This window comes from Platalea leucorodia, assembly GCF_965183815.1.
Source record: "Platalea leucorodia genome assembly, chromosome: Z".
NCBI classification, from domain to species: domain Eukaryota; kingdom Metazoa; phylum Chordata; class Aves; order Pelecaniformes; family Threskiornithidae; genus Platalea; species Platalea leucorodia.
The window spans coordinates 45,972,992-45,990,368 of NC_138858.1; the positions used below are offsets into that span (position 1 = coordinate 45,972,992).

A 17,377-nucleotide genomic window follows, 5' to 3' on the forward strand; every position below is an offset into this window, starting at 1 on the left:
TTTGCTTCTTTTAAATTTGCTGATGCATTTTAATCCACATCCCTTACAATTTTCTTGCTTTCTGGAAACCTCCAGTGACTGATATGCCACTGTCATTCTTTATCCATTCATAAACAAAATTTACCTGCTATTCGTGTGAGTGAATATGCTGATGTGTCCTCTCTTTGTGAACTGTTTAAAATTTTAGGTCTGTTCAGTATGTAATATCTAGAAATTGCAGTCATCCTCTAATTGGTGAGAAGAGAAGAGAAATTCAGACAGGGAGTATTGGCATCACTCTCAGGCTCTGAATGCAAAGTATCCTGTTACAGTGGCATCCAGATGCCAATTTGTAAAAGAAGTGCCATTGTTCTGTATTGTACCGTATTTTTTTGGACAATTTAAAAAACAGGGATTCTGGTGGGGGGTGATTGTTACTGGTTGGTTTTGTTTGGTTTTCTTTTCTTCTCCCTATTTCATTTGCATCTGACAGCAATTCTCTTACTGCCTTGACCAGCTGAGCTACGTTGCATGAGATTTTTTTATTGTGGGCAAAAGGAAGGAACTGCTGCTAATAATTTGTGTTTTAACAGGATGGGAAAACAGCAGAAGATCTCGCCAGAGCAGAGCAGCATGACCATGTAGCCAGTCTGCTTGCAAGACTTAAAAAGGTTGGGAATGCATGCATTTTAACTCAGGTTTTCATGTTTTTAAGATACCAAGAAAAGTTTGGCTATGGGAAATCATACGATAAGATATTAATCAGAGCCATTCTAAAAATCTGTTGCAAAAATCCTTACTGGAATGGTGTCTTTTTTTTTTCCTTCCCCTCTTCATTTTTAATTTGAAATGGTGCCCTCAGTTAAAGCTAGTATGTACATATTAAGAAAAATGGCTAAGCTAGTCTGCACCACTGATGTATGTTATCCTGTCTCTGACAGTGCCTAGCAAAGCATTTAAGGTGTTTAGAAGAAACTGGAAAATAAACTATTAAGAATTAGCACATCCCACAAGAGCACTTACTTCCCCACCATCACCATTTTAGTTAGATGAGGGTTATGAAGTATGAGGCGTTTGTGCCCCTTCTGGAAACTCTAATACCATGTGGAATTGTTGCATAAGTTCTCAGTGTCTTTTTTTAATTCTGCAATTTCAGTATCTCCTAATCTCCTGACAACTAGAACACAAAGCTGATCTGGGCTTGTTATATGGCAGGAAGTCTGACACATCTGATATGCATTGATTATTCTGGACAGGCAACATCACTCATGTCGTGAAGGTTCAGGGACCGCTTGCCTGGTGATTCAAGGCAACAGCCAGACCAGTTAAAACAGTTCTGTTTTAAATATGCTGTTGAGTCTGTGGAAAACTGAAATAAAAGACCATTTCAGAGTAGCAATAGAATATGATGTGTACCAGGTGTTGCCAAGGTGGAAGCAGAATCATGTCCTTTAGTCCTGCCAGTAAATCTATACTTGCTAGGATTGTAAAATATCAGAAAGTGCCAAAGTTCAGGCTTCCTTTGCAATGATAGCTTTTGTAAATGTTTGTCATAACAGGATCCATTTTGCATAGTTGCATCCCCACACCGAACCCCTGCCTGCTTCTGCACGCAGGTGGATAAATTTGTGGTTTAGTCATGATGTAAATATGGAACTAACACGAATTGACCTAGAACAAAAGGGAGATCAGATAAATCTCTTCTGAAACAGTTGTTAGTAGCTGTAACTCTTCTTTATAGCAAAGTATACTTAATTATTGAAGGTCTGCCTATATATATGGGGAAAATGTGTGATAATTACATACTTCATCAGAGTATACTTTGCAACAGAGAATTTGATCAACTGAAGTTAATAAACTACATTAAACTACTGAAAATGTTCAAGTACTACTCAAAAAGGTCAATATCATCTACTAGAGAGCATACCTGACACTTGTTTTGTTTTCAGTGCCTGTGGAGGGTTTTGTCCCTAACAGCACACACATGAAGAACCTTCTGTCATAGTGGCTCTTGCAGAGGGTTCAGTATTAGACATGAAGGGGTGCAGTATTTGCATTGTGACTAACTTATTTAATAAATGCCTGTTAGCAAGGAAGGAACTAAATTACATGCACTATTTCTGTCAAATTTCTCAGCTTAATTGCTGCATGCTTATAATTTTGAGGGGCTGTAGGTGCTCATTTAATGACTCATTCTGCATGTTAAACTCAGTACATATGCAGAAAAACAGAGCTGCTCTCTCAGCTTCAGATGGGGGAATGAAGACAGGGAGGTTGAAGCTAGTTCCATTGCCCTTCCACCTTTCTGCTACTCCCCGTTTCCTTAAAACAGATCTTTCTGTGGCGGGAGACGCTTGATAACTATCAAGTGCTGACCTGCGCTGCATCCCCTTGTTGAGTTGATTTTTCAGGCTCAGCTTGTGCAGGAAGTAGAGCATCCATGTCTGATTGGTTCTTGCTGGGCAAAGAGAAAAGGCAGATTTGATTTGTTCATTCCCAACTCTGTCTTCGGCAGGAACAGAAGGAGTATCCTTCAGATAGTACAAGACAAGATACAGTTGGGTAATGGGGGAGCTCAAAGTGGAAAGCTCTTCTGTAGGAGCTGTGATTGGGTTTGAGGAAGGCCTGTGTAGGAGGATGAGATTGCAGCTGTGGAAGAGACCGTGAATGCACACAGAGGGCAAACTGTGAGAGGAGAATTAAGTAGGGAGGCAGATCTATTGAGGCTGGGAGTAAAGAGGGAAACCAGTCTGGAGGATGTACGCTTGCAGTAGAGGGGTAGAAAAATGGAAGGTGAATAGTATGCGAGCGTCTTTTAAGGTAAAGAAGAATAAGAAGTGTGTGGGGAAAGGAGAGATGAGGGGTGTGGGAAAAGCAATACTTACCTTGCAAAGAACTGAAGTGGAAATAAACAGAGAACTGGGTGGGGGGAGGAGGGAGCAGGAAGAAGAGAATTCTCTCAAATAGGAGAAGTACAGAAAAAGTTGATGTAAAGAAGAGGAGAAATGCACTTTGAGTTTTTGGATTGCTCAGGTGGTAGCTGTCACTGCAAAATTCTTCAATGCTGCATGTATATTATATAAGATTATGGATATTGGTTATGCTACTGAGACTGACAGGTAAGGAGAATGGGTGCTGAGAGAGGCTAGTTTTTCCTCCTTTGCCCTCTCCATCAGAGGTCAAAATTATTTCCTTCACTGATGTTGAGCCTGAATTCATGTGTGATTTTCATGAAGACTCAAGGTGGCTGTTGAGAGCAGGCAGTCAGCTGTGGCTTGTCTACCTGTCCCTGCCCTTCTGCCAGTAACTGATGACTTGCATGATGAAGCAGATGGAGGAACTGATCCAGATGAACACCAACCTGGCAAGGAAGCATTACCTAAACCCTGTATTTTGAGTTTGTTGGGAGGCAGTAGTTCCCTGCCACATGCCCTGATTTCTTCTTTATGTTGAATTTTAGGATACGCACCGGGGGCTTTTTATCCAGCAGCTGCGGCACACACAGAATCCGCAGCCCCGGATCAAACTGAAGCTGTTTGGACACTCTGGCGCTGGGAAAACAACCCTCGTGGAGTCTCTCAAGTGTGGCCTGTTACGAAGCTTTTTCCGAAGGCGTAGGCCTAGGCTCTCCTCCACAAACTCAACCAGATTCCCCCCATCCCCTTTGTCTTCCAAACCTTCAGGTATGGCTTCAAAGGTGTAACATTTGAATGAGAAAACATTTTCCTGTGTAGCTCCTAAGGAACAACAGTTGGCTGCACTGCAAAAGACAGGACAGGCCAAGCATGTAAGAAACCAAAGCAAACCGGAGAGGGTATTGACTTCTCTGTGTGCAGGCTCGTACCTAAAGTAAGAGCGAAGAGGAGCAGCGGGTGTGGAGGCTGTAGGAGTAGATAAGGTTTTGTTTACTCAAGCACTGCATAAGTGAACTTGGAGAGTGGAGGACAGGCCTTCTGAACACCTGATGTTTATTTTTCACAAGAAGTCCTAGGCTACAAATGCCAGTGTCGTGACCAGATTCCAGTGTCGTGACCAGATTCCACTGTCGTGGTTTTGGGGATTATGTTTTGTCAGCCTTTTTGTTTGAGTAGCTTCAATAAACACTGTGCAAAATTGAAACGGTTGCTGCATCTTTGTATGATCTTTAAGTAATAATAGAGGATTCAGAACTGCCTCTGATGCTTCGGAGTGCTTTTCCGTAAGGTACAGGAGTGGATTACCCCCGTTAGAGGTGTCTAAAACTGTCTACAAACAAGGTGAAAATGGAGATTTTCTAAACTGAAGTAAATGTGTGCCAATAATAGGGCAACTTTGCCCATGTAGCACCAGTTGGCTTGTGTGAAGTAGGAAGAGCTGCAGGATGTGGAGGAACTAGCTAGGTTTACACTTCAACATGTGCCCGGTTTTGGAAGAACCCACAGTTGTGGCAGAAGGACACTGGACAGAGTAGTAAACTGTTTGTCCAGGTCTCTTTTGTAACACTGAGAGGCTGTGCAACGTGTACAAGCTAAGCGGGCACTTTGAGGAGCTCAAGTTTAAATTGATGTTTAGAAGTAGTCTTACCACATAAGTTTTAAATGGGGTCAGGGTTGCCTTTTTCTTTAAAAACCTTTGGATGATACTTGCAGGATTAGGTTTTATTCATCATTTTTAAGTAATGTTAGAACAGGGCTAGTAGTAGATTTCATCTCTACTTTTTCTCTAGTCACCTGAGGAAGCTATAAGGTACTCACAGAGCAGCTTTAACATGACAAGATACCTGGAACAGAGATTGTTACTGCATTTGCTGTTTACTTAACACAAGGGGCTCACATCTGTGACAAGAGAATAAAGAAATTGCTTAAATGAATCAATCAGAAGTTCTTGATATATTTATCTTAATTTACTGTGTCATACAAGGGGAGATAAGTCACTCAAGGAATATCAGTTCCTGGAGGCAGTGCAGGAAGGTTTTGACTGAAGACAGGTTTTTCGATATTGGTTGGTACCAGAACCAGAGGTTAAGTGTTGTGTGCTCACACCATCATAAAATCAGACAAGACTGCCAGTCACGTTGGCAAATCATTATAGAAATAATGGTGAATTTGAAGCATTCACTTGAAAATAGCTTACCTAGATACAAAGCCAGAAAGTTGTGGAGTGCTATGCACACTTGAAACATGCAGTTCTATGCAAGCAAAGCTACTATGGTGTTGTTTTAATGTTTGGGGTTTTGGGTTTTGCTTGTTTCACTACCTGTTCTTTTTGGATGAAAATCATTATATAACATGCAAATAATGTTATGGGTTGAGTGACGTAATCAGATAAACATTTAAATCAGCACAGTTTGGGTTATACTTGATCACGTGCTTAGGTTTCTTTAAATTCTGTAAAAATAAGTGTGTGAATTCACCGTGTATTTGTTTACAAGAGCCTAAAGATGTAAATATTACACTAGAAGATCAAACATGAAAGTATAGTTTTACAGCTGATAGGTAGTTTCTTTCTATATCAAACTCCAAATATTAGAATTCAGCATCTAGAGGAGGAAAGAAATCTTTACTTTCTCCACTAGATGGTGCAAGTCAGTTAAAAAGCCCTTTTGTTTCTCACGGACTCCAAATGAAGCATGAACTAAACAAATTGCTTATTAGTAAAATAATTTTGGTTAAGGGCCTGCTTTTCTCCCCCACCTCCCCAGAAATAGTTGTTACACAGTGATATCTTTTATCCCTACTTACAGGAATCAAGTATATGAATATGTAGCATTTCCATACCAATATGCAATGGACCATGCTATGAAATTGCAGCCTTTAGCTAAAAAAGCAGTGTATCTTTGCAAGATAGAAGCACTTTAACTATTGAAACCTTTAATTCCCAAATCATTCAGGTTTTTTTCTATGCCTCCCACCCAGCGGTATATCTGCTAAAGGGCAATAAGTGCTATATGAGATCATTCTAGTATTTTCTTCTTCATCATTCAGAATAAAGGTGCAGTTGTGCATGCTTACAGCTTGGTAGTCATCTCCTTTTTTTGAAGAGCAGTTTGGGTTTTTTAATCAGCTTTTATGACTTGCATACTTATTTTGAAGTGATCTGGTTGTGATTTTCACATGGTTTGTAATCTCATTTTCCTTTCCCTGACCCAGTTTCAGTAAGCATTACGAATCTTTATCCTGGTTGTGAGAATGTCAGTGTGAGAAGCCGTAGCATGATGTTTGAGCCGGGCCTGACCAAAGGGGTATTAGAAGCTTTCGTTTCACCTGCTCATCACTCTCACTTCTCTGCTGATGACCAGTCCACCAAGGCCATTGACATTCAAAATGCCTGCTTGCATGGTAAGCAAAGCCCTGGGCTGGCATGCCTTAATGATGCGGGATGGTTAATGCCGTGTTGCTTGTCTTTAAAAACAAAAAGGGAAAAAACAATCTGACTTAGTATGGTAGTGAGTGTGGTTGAGAATCGAACACTGGTGGAGTTTGGTTTGTTTAAGCAGAAAGTAAATCTGCATGAAGTTCTCTACCTGTAATACACTTAGTAATCACATGTGTGAGATCCTTATAGTGTCACATAGAAATGTTTTTGAGATAAGTGGGGCAGGAGGAAGGAGGGATTTGGTATATGAGGAGTGGGTTGGCAGACTGGCTATTAGTGTGAAGGCTCCTTCACCTATACTCTATGTTGTTTGGGGATTTTATCAGATTTAATGTGGTCCCATAGACCCAAGTGTCCTCACCATCTAAGTAGTTCCCAGCTGTATGAAGAACCTGCCATTTTCACCCCATGACAGGATCGGAGCATGTTTGGTGAGTCCTGCAGCTCACCAAACGTGGTGAGCAGAGCTTCTGATTTCTTTTTTTTTTTTTTTTGAAAGGAAGCTAACTGCTCTGCAATTGAAACCAGTTAGCAGTAACAGGGGTTAGTCAGAGAAGATGTTACAAGTACATATATGACTTTTGACTATGAGGACCATATAAATGGTGCATATACACCGCCAGCCATACTAATCGTTATATAGGTGGTAAGATCTCTCCCAGTAGGATCCCTTCTTAATAAGGAAAATGCTTTGCACACCTTAGCAGCTGCAATTTTGAGGCTGAGTTAGGATTAATCAAGATTTTATTTTGGAGAGAGAAACCTATTTATGGATGCAGTATATGCACACTAACACATGCAGTGACAAAACGTTTGTCCTAGATGCTGAAGAGTTTGGCATGTAGCTAAAGCTTGTTCTTTGTCCAGGCTAATTTCCTCTTTCAGTGTAATTTGAAACCAAGTCAAATTCTGCAGTGAAATAGTTGTGCAACACTGTCAGAAGGGGTTTCTTTTCTTTCTCTGTGCTGTCTTGATATAGAAGAAAAGTGTGCACATGGGCGAACTCTGAATAGCTGGACTCATAACAGCAGATTTGAGGTTTCTGGCTTCTTCTAGAAGTTTGAGGTGCATCTTAATCGGCATTTATTTAAATATTATTTAAATATTATTTAAATAAAGGTAGTACAAATGCAGCAGACTGCATCCTAATCGGATGGTGAGTCTGGGAAGTGCCATACAGTGCAACACGCTAATACTTTTCTCACCTGAAGCTAAAGGAGATGGCAGAAAGAAGCACGGTGCTGCTGGGATCCTTAACACGGTGATTCTTCGGTCCTGACTTAACAACACGATGTGAATAGTACAGTTCTGTAAAGCAAAGTGGCTTCTTTGAGAATGGCCTTCAGCTGTTTTTAATACCAGCGGTGGCACATTAAGAAGAAAAATTAATAAAAATGTTGAGCTTTTTGGGGTGAGCAGGAAAAGAATGGGAGCCGTTATTCTTCTTTTTCAAGGGAATTACAAGATCCGTTGCTGTTGTGCAAGGCAAAGGCCAATTTAATCTGTAAGGCTGCATGTGTTTAACACACAGGTGCTGCCACGTGGCACCCAGCTGAATGTCCTAGAGAAGTGAATGTGAGAGAGGAACAGATTGTGAGGACCCAACTTCTCAGCCTCTGAGACTGACTGAAACCCGTTCCCTTTGTTCATGATTGCATTTGCAGTCATGCTTTCTCATGTGCATACGGTTTATCTTTGTGAAAGTTTAAATCAGATTAACTCTTTTGTTTGTCTTTCCATGGCTGAAAGATGCTTTGTGCTTACTGATGAAGTGTGATCTCTTCATCTGTTTGTCTGTTTTTCAGGAGTTGGTGATTTCAGCATCTGGGAATTCTCTGGGAATCCTGTGTATTTCTGCTGTTACGATTATTTTGCTGCGAATGATCCCACTGCAATTCACATAGTGCTTTTTAGTCTCGAGGAGCCTTATGAAATCCAGCTAAACCAAGTGACCTTTTGGCTCAGTTTCCTGAAATCGTTAGTCCCAGTTGAGGAGCCAATAGGTATACTCTTCTACCTGTTAATGAAATATTAGGGGACTATAAGATAAAGCTTCTTGTGTTTCTCTGCAATTTCGTACATCCTCTGTGTTGAGTGTGGTTATGTGTCTTCATCCTCATATATTCAAACAAACTTTACACAAGGTTTCTTAGAGAAAGGGAATTTTATCTGTGGAACAAGAGTGAAGAGTTGTACACACCACTTAGTCCAAATAAAAAGGGTCATGAGGTACAGTGCAGCCTCTTGTGGCACTGGGATGTACATCTGTAAATGGCAGATGAAGTTTTATGTCAGATAAGCTGCATGGAAAAGTGTTTCAGAGGGTTGGAACCATTTAAAACCGGTTTTAGATGCATTGCTTAAATTCCACTTACACCTAACCCCAATTAAGAGTGTTTCCAGCATAACTTGGTCTTGTCAGCGAGAACAGGACAGAGCAACATTGTGGAGTGGCGTTACCTCTCAGTACATGCCACTTTAACATGTTTAACTAGGGTTATACTTGGGCTTCAAATACATTAATCTTTGCATCAGGGTATACAGAAACCAGTACTTCTAGTAAATTTCACATATTCTCAGACTTTGCAGAGGTTTTAAGTAAGTTTACTTGTTCTATATTCAGGCTTTCTAATAAACTGAAAGTTACTTGGCAGGCAAACAAATTAACTTTTTTTTCCCTTAAAGGGTCTGTAGGTCTAGGTGTATATACCATATAACTTGTTCATGTTTGTACCTGACCATTGGTCTGCGGACTGTGACAGTTTCATGGACAAACCAAGCTCTGACATGTATCTTGGTTCTATGAACTGAAATGTTATTCCAGCCAGTGGCTGTAACTCAGCACTCATGGGCATTTATAACAGTGCTAGGGACTCACCAGACAAGCATATCAAATGCTTACATAGTGCACAGAGTATCTCCCCCTTGTTTTTTTTTCTGCGTGATTCTGTATGCATTATCTCAGCCAGATAATGATAATGATGAGCCAAGGCAGACCTTCAGGTTTTGGTTCAGGCATCTGCACGTCTTTCATTTTCCATTTTAGGTCAGATCACAAGGTTAACAATAGGAGCATTTGGATCTAACCGATATGAAATTACTTCTGGAAGTAAAAGCTCAGACATTTGCAGAAAAGTGTCAAAGCTGAAAATACAGTTAATTTGCAATTGCTGAAAGCTTTTCACAGCTCCTCAGTCTAGCAAGAAAACTTAGTTCTTGGTTTGACCAAGTTAGAATTTGAGTTAATCATTTCTTCTTGCTGATCTAATTATCAGCATTATTTAGATACTTTGCTTAAATCAGTGTTTATACTGGTCAGCTCAGTTTGGGTACCCATGCATTTTTGTACTCTTACAACTCTCTCAAGTAATATGTAGTAACTGATGTTAGTAGAAAGCTTAAGCTTTTGGAATCACTTGCCAGTTATTTTGTCTAAGTTCTTCAGCTGCCAAAAAAAAAAAAAACAAAAACATTTATAATTACAAAATACTGACCTTGAAGCGCTATGCAGAGATTTGCGAAAATGTGGCTTTTTCTGAATGAATCGAGATTCTGGAGCTCTTAGTTGATGAAAACTGAGCAGTGATGTAAGCATATTTCTCCCATGTGAAGTTTCGTCAGACTAAAACAGCAGGATTGGATGTACTGTCTTTTTTTAAAAACAGTCTAATGATGTCTCTTCTTTTCTGGAAGATCAGTTTGAGAAAAGATTGAAAACTGTGTGTTCCGTACTGTCACCTCATTCATGCCATTTGTATCTTTCTTTCTCATTCTTTTTCATGGTTTCTGCCAGGCTTTCCTACTTAACTCTCACCTAAGTGAGAGGTCGTTGTTTGTGTAAGTACTGCAAAATAGCATTCATACCAACGTATGAATGTTGTAGACATTTTGTGTTCTACTTATAATCCTCTGCTCTGCACCTGTAGCATTAAGGACCATCCAAAGATTATGAGAAACCCTTTCAAGAAGCTGTTATTTTTAATTATTTTTCCTCACGCTATTATAGTTAGTAGTTAATAAATATATCATTAGTGTTATTGATTAATGTTTTTATTAAAACGAAGTCATGTAATATCAATGTGTATGATGTTATTCAAAGAGTCTATCTATTCAAATTGGACATTATATAGATAATCCTATAGGCAGATAAAAGCCAAAGCACCAGTGGCTTAAGCACCATATGGCTATGCTTAGAGTTGGTAAATCCACTGCAAAAGTGACTGGTATGAAGAATGTAAAATGTATTGCTGCTTTCCCGGCTCAGTAAGACAGCCATCTCCATAGGCATGTCTCATAGTGAGGGAGTGCTCTTGTTTCTCTTCTAGCATTTGGCGGAAAGCTGAAAAGTCCCCTGCGTGTTGTTTTGGTTGCCACACATGCTGACATAGTGAATCTTCCTCGGCCTGTTGGGGGAGAGTTTTGGTATGACAAAGACATGTCATTGTTGAAAGAAATCAGGAACAGGTAAGCGGGGAGTGTATTTATATGTAGTGTTTAAACATGTCAGTTGGAAAGAAAAAATACTAAAATGCATAGGAATATGTAAAAGGTTTTTATGTGGCTTAAGCTTTATGATATTATGATCTTTTGAGTATGTTCAGGAAGCTTATATTGTGCAAAACCTGAAATATTTACCAATATTACAGTGAGTGAGCTGCCTTATGTGAGCTAAAATGAGCCAAGTGCTGCAAAAATGGGTTGAGGCTCAGGAAGTCTCACCCTGTAAACACTGGGATACATGCAAAGGCCTGTATCAGCCATCTGTCCAACATCTTGGTGCTCAGGTTTTGCACCAGTCTCAGAAAAGTGGGCAGTTCTCAGCTACAAACTCTGAGTGCAAAAGAGGAACCTTTACAGGAGAGCCACCCTTTACTCTGAACTGATTTAGGATGGGTAGGAAAAAAACTTAAAACAGGCCTGGAGGTACTTCATACGTAGTTTGTGAAGAGCTGGACATTGTGGAGTCACACAGGTGACAAGGTCATCCAAGAGGTACCTAGAAGTTAGGGAAACTTCTAGCCTTCTTCAATAAATGGAACCATCCATTGCTGTGAGCATAGACCCTTGTCTGGACTGTACAAGAAATAGATGTAGGAATTCCAGCACAATAGTGGCAGGGCAATCTCTTAATCAATTGAAATAAAACAACAGAAAATACCTGTGTGTAATCTTTGATGTTGGAATCCTTTTAAATGCAAATCAGCCCAGAGCTAGGAAAACAAGTATGTGTGGTTGAAGAGTCAAAAGGAAGTGAGAAAGAGAGCTGGTGTCAATGACAACTGAACTATTTAAAGTGAGAAGAAAGGAAACAACCAATATGAAGACCTTAAAAAGAATTAATTCCTGCTATCCCTTCTCTAGTAAACTGTTTTTGTAATTACAAGTCCTGTGATGCAGCTATAATTTTCTTACACATCTTCAGCCTTCTTCCTTAGGAAAGACAACAGTTTTCTCTCAATATCTCTATTTATTGTCAAGAAAATTAGAGAGCAGCTATACTGTCTGTGCTTATAAAATATCTTAGCATAATCAGTACTTAAACTTTTTCATCATTCCTTGAAGAAAAATAACTCTTGTGTAATTTAAGACTGAAATACAACTGGATTAAGAAATAAAACTGGATCTGGGACTAAGTAAATAATTGCTCGCTTTTTCTCTTTCAGATTTGGAAATGATCTGCAAATTTCAGACAAGTTATTTGTCTTGGATGCTGGAGCATCTGGGTCTAAAGATATGAAGCTTCTCCGAAATCACTTGCAAGAAATAAGAAGCCAGATAATTTCTGTAAGTAATGTCTAATGGTCTAGGTTGGGCCAGCCAAAATGTGAAAATCTTGTGTAATAATTTACTGTAAATTTAGTACTTACATTATGAAACCTAAAGAAATCAGTGATGTTTCAATTTTTTAGCAGCATGCATGACAGACCTGGTGATAAACAAACTCCTGACATCAAAGATTCAGTCAGCATTTTCAAAATTGTAGGTGTTTTGTATAGGTCACCAAAATGATCTCTTGAAATGATTTGAGATTTTCAGTTCAAAGTTATAGTGTCATATTTTGAATTGACAGTGATTGGATTCCAGCGTTGACCCTTCTTTTTTGTTTTGTTTTGTTTTTAATCTTTTTTTTATCAGCATAGTATTACAGAGAAACAGAATGTATTTCAGGCAAATAAGTTTTTCATAAAAAAAAAAACACCAGAGTAGAACAGTTTCCTCAACCGTTAGGTAATTCCCAATATAGTTGTGTGAACTGAATATGCATTAACTTTTTACCACACTTTTTTACTGAAAGATACGTGCACGGAGTTGTGTATGTATGTGTAGCTATATGTATATGAGACTAAAGGTAAAATAGCCATGGTCTGATATCATCACCATGAATCCACAGAAACTTCCATGCTGAGGGTGACCAAGTCAAGTTGTTATGTAGCCTGTGCTAAATAGATGTAATTTTCTTCATACCAAAGGCCCTCTTACTTGTGTGACCCACCAACAAGAGTTTCTGCAGCTACTTCTGATAGGTATTTTTTTAAAAATGAATTAAAAGTTAATGCATTACTGAGTTCATTCTGTAGGTCAAGGCAAATGTTTGTTTTTGTGCAAAATTCAGCCTATTTTATATTCCCAGTGGTCTCCTGATTTCATAAGCTTTTTTTCTCTGACAAAACTTTATCATAGCTATGGTCACTAGCTTGAAATCTGGAGGGCTTTGCTACGTAAGAAGTGCATGCTGTGGCTTGAGAGTGTAGGATGAAGGCATCAGTGATGTCCAAGACAACCAATAGATAAAAGTACCATCTTTACTTCTTATCTGGTACTCTGCTGTCTCACCTGTTGAAGTAAATTGGTCCTGTATGGATATTGATGAATACAGATTTTAATTAAATGTTGACAACTTCTGAAATAACGATTAACTTCTAGATGTATGAAGGCAGTTGATAGATCTTGAAGTCACTGTTTCAGGTGGTCAGCACATTTGACAAGGCTGGACTATATAAACCAAACTTTGTTCCATGTGTCAGGATTCCCTTTGTAATCATGGTGATGTTTGGAAAGTTTGCTTATTTTAGTGAAAAAATTGTTTCTGGAATTCACTTTATTAAGAAAAGTTAGATCCTGTGGCAAGTGAATGCCAGATGGAAGAGTAAAGGTCCATCAGAAGGGGAGCTCTTTAGGTGCGAGTATCCATCATGAATGCATTAGACCTTTAAAAAAAAAAAACAAAAAAACCCCAACCAAACAAACAAAAAAAAATAGTATCGTTATTCTCAGCAGAGTAGAATTACAAATGGATGTTTTCTGTGCTTTTGTAAGACTTGCCCACCTATGACTCATCTGTGTGAAAAAATAATCTCCACACTGCCTTCATGGAGAAAAATGAATGGACCCAACCAGCTGATGTCCTTGCAGCAGTTTGTATACGATGTACAGGAACAGCTTAATCCCCTAGCAAGTGAAGAGGACCTACGGCATACTGCACAGCAGTTGCACAGCATAGGAGAAGTAAGTGTTTTTATCTAAATTGCGTATCTTTATTAGCAAGGTACTGCTCTGGTAGAATATTGTTTAATGCGATTTAAGCAAATATCTGTAGTTTGTTGGGGTTTTTTTTCCCCTCCTCCCTCTTATGACATCGTAAGAAGTAGAGACTGCTTAATGATGCTTTTTGTTATCATTATTGTCTTGTGGCTCCTATTGCATTCAACGTTATTTCTTTGAGACGGGAAGAATTACAGTTTATTGCTATAGTTGCAAGAATATAAAATACTCAGAAAGGGTAAGTATGCTATCATCTTAAATGAGGTAGTGCCTAATGTGTTCACTGCATATGAGAAATTTATGTTTATCGATTAGAAATTGTAGGATAGCACCTTTGCATAAATAGCCTGCAGGGCATGGCTAGGCTTTACTGCTGTTGGGCTGTAATGGCTTTGTTACCAGTGGAAATCAAGAATAAGATGCTCTTTGTTTTGAATACTTGCAAGAACTTAAAATGCACTGTTTGTTTTTCTCCTGTCAGCAGTGTTAATTAAATGATTGGGTCTGTAAGTTAAGAAAGAGAGAAAGTGGGGTATCATCTTGTACTTCACAAGATGTAAATAGTAACTTTCATATTTATAAACAGATTAACATTATGCAGAGTGAAACTGTCCAAGACGTTGTGCTTCTGGATCCTCGCTGGCTCTGTTCAAATGTCCTTGGAAAAATCCTGTCGGTGGAGAACCCAAAAGCTCTCCATCACTATAGAGGTCGGTACACTATAGAGGACATCCAGCGTCTGGTGACAGACAGTGATGTGGAAGAACTGATACAGATTTTGGATGCCATGGATATTTGTGCAAGGGACCTTAGCAGTGGAACAATGGTGGATATTCCTGCTCTCATAAAGACTGACAATCTCCACAGGTCTTGGACAGATGAGGAGGATGAGGTGCTGATTTATGGTGGTGTTAGAATCGTTCCTGTGGAACATCTTACCCCATTTCCTTGTGGAATTTTTCATAAAGTTCAGGTGAATCTCTGCAGGTGGATTCATCAGCAAAGCACAGAGGGAGATGCTGATATACGTCTGTGGGTAAACGGATCAAAGATTGTAAATCGTGGAGCTGAGCTTTTAGTGCTGCTGGTAAACCATGGTCAGGGTATAGAGGTTCAAGTTAGAGGACTGGAAACAGAGAAGATCAAGTGCTGTTTACTTCTGGATTCCGTATGCAGCACTATTGATAACTTAATGGCCACAACCTTACCAGGCCTTCTGACCGGGAAATACTACCTAAGTCCTCAGCAGCTGAGGGAACATCATGAACCAGTAATGGTCTACCAGCCTAGAGACTTTTTTCGTGCACAGAGTCAAAAGGAGACATCACTAACTAACACTATGGGGGGATATAAAGAGAGCTTTAGCAGTATACTGTGTTTTGGGTGTCTTGATGTCTACTCCCAGGGAAGCCTAGGAATGGATATTCATGTTTCTGATCTGAATCTACTTACCAGGAGAAAACTAAGTCGACTTTTGGATCCACCAGATCCTATGGGCAAAGATTGGTGCCTTCTGGCCATGAACCTGGGCCTCCCTGATCTTGTTGCAAAGTACAATACAAATAATGGAACACAAAATGACTTTGTCTCAAGCCCAGTCCATGCCCTTCTGCAGGAGTGGAGCAATGCTCCTGAGAGCACTGTAGGTATCCTAATGTCTAAGCTGAGGGAACTAGGTCGCAGAGATGCAGCAGACTTTTTACTGAAGGCATCTTCTGTATTCAAAATAAATTTAGATGCTAATGGTCAAGAGGCTTATGCTTCCAGCTGCAACAGTGGCACATCTTATAACTCGATTAGCTCTGTAGTGTCACGGTAAGAGCAGGTGTTTTGCATGGACATCTTTTCAAACTGCAAAAAGGATAAAAGATACAGTACAAGAGTTTCTGTGCATTTTCATTTATGAGGTTTTACATCAAAGGATCTTTATCCTTCTCCAGCACCACCTTTTTGTGCATAAACTTTCTACTTTTAACTGTGAATTGTTGCTTTTTATCTATCAAAAAGGCCGATGTGCTTCTGGTGTTTCAAAATTATTCCTGATACATAATGTGCTGCTTAATACTGCCATTTTAACTGGAAAGTCTTAACTTTTGGATTATGTACTGCAACTGTTTTATAAAATACTTCGATTCTCCCCATAAAAGGTAAGGGCAGAGGAATAGCACATATTACCTGAAATGTGTATTTCTTACACCTATTTTTTTCCTTTTCATCATGTCCTCTGCTTAACATTTTTTTATATTTGTAAGGAGAGAAATCCACCATTTGTGGTCACTCTGACTGAATTTAAAACCACATTGTTTATAGCTGAAAAAGCGAGTGCCTTTTGCAGAAGGGAGGGTGCAGTTGATTGGAATGACCCTGCTGGAGTTACAAGAACATGCTACCTCTGTTTCACTTAAATTGTCTGCATGCTTATCATTGCAAGTGGTGCTTGCCTTTTAATTTTTCCTGCACTTCGAAGACATTGGTGATGACTCACACAGGGCATTCTTGTGCCAGTACTATGGGTATAGACATGTGAAACCTAATCAACTTCAATTACAGTCAAATCATAATGTGAAAATCTCTTAAACTTGCCAATTATCATGCTTCATTATTTCCATGCACCTCAGGTAAAAGTTTGTATCATTACAGAGTTCAAAAAACAGAAGTGTTGGATACTGCAGAATAATATTGTATAGCTGTCAGTTTTAATTTGTGTATAACAAAGGTTTTCTACTATTAGATCCTGCATTACTTACTTCCTGTACTTGAAAACTTTGATGGGGATAAAAACAAAAAGGAAGCAAGGTTTCTTGCAGTGATAACTTTAAAATTGATATGAGGGAATATGACCCATTCTCTGTTCTAAAAAGCATGTAATTTTAATGGTGCGATGTGTGTTTGTTTATATATATTGTATGTACATATATTAATACTATTTTTTCCTTAATCTTACAGTGTAGTAAAATTTTAAAGGATTTTTCTACAAATAAACTGTTGCTTGTTGCATCCTTGTCGTTCATATTCTGTAGCTGAAAGGGACCGAAACTTCTCTTTTCCTCACAGTTGCAATCCTGGAGAGGCAATGCCTGGCTTCAGAAGTTCTGGGAAGCTCCTGTTTCACTTCAGGGGGGGTTTCTCAGCACGCTGGAGGAATATTTATTTACTTGTTTACTGCAGAGGTGGTCCCTCTGCAGCAGAGGGATTTGCATTCATTTTGACAAATGGCAAGCCAAAGCGGTTTGCTACATAGCTTTTCCTTTGTGGTTTTTTACAATGAAAAACAAAACAGCAGATGCGAGTCTGTCATCGGGAATCCTCCAGACTATGCTGTGTTGCAAAGGGGGAGAACACTGTGTTAGAGCCTGTGCTGTGGTAACGGTCCTTTACATTAAGGATCCTCTCCTCACACGAGGGGCTGTGCTGCTCTTGCTTGTTGAAGCTCTCAGCATCACTCGCCAATAGCTGCACAGCCTCTGTACGGCACTCGGCAGCTCTGTGCAGGCCGCGCTGC

At 39.4% G+C, this 17,377-nt stretch overlaps 1 protein-coding gene across 1 annotated transcript in view; it reads left to right on the forward strand.

Annotated features, from left to right (window-relative positions):
• Positions 1 to 16,658, forward strand: part of DAPK1 (death associated protein kinase 1) — an 89,040-nt gene extending 72,382 nt beyond the window's left edge. The window contains exons 18-25 of the mRNA XM_082336971.1: positions 573 to 650; positions 3,440 to 3,662; positions 6,108 to 6,296; positions 8,139 to 8,336; positions 10,659 to 10,797; positions 11,997 to 12,117; positions 13,651 to 13,839; positions 14,462 to 16,658. Of these exons, the coding sequence (XP_082193097.1) occupies positions 573 to 650; positions 3,440 to 3,662; positions 6,108 to 6,296; positions 8,139 to 8,336; positions 10,659 to 10,797; positions 11,997 to 12,117; positions 13,651 to 13,839; positions 14,462 to 15,694 (2,370 nt within the window). The 3' untranslated portion in view covers positions 15,695 to 16,658. The remainder of the gene's footprint in view (positions 1 to 572; positions 651 to 3,439; positions 3,663 to 6,107; positions 6,297 to 8,138; positions 8,337 to 10,658; positions 10,798 to 11,996; positions 12,118 to 13,650; positions 13,840 to 14,461) is intronic.
• Positions 16,659 to 17,377: the final 719 nt, after the last annotated feature.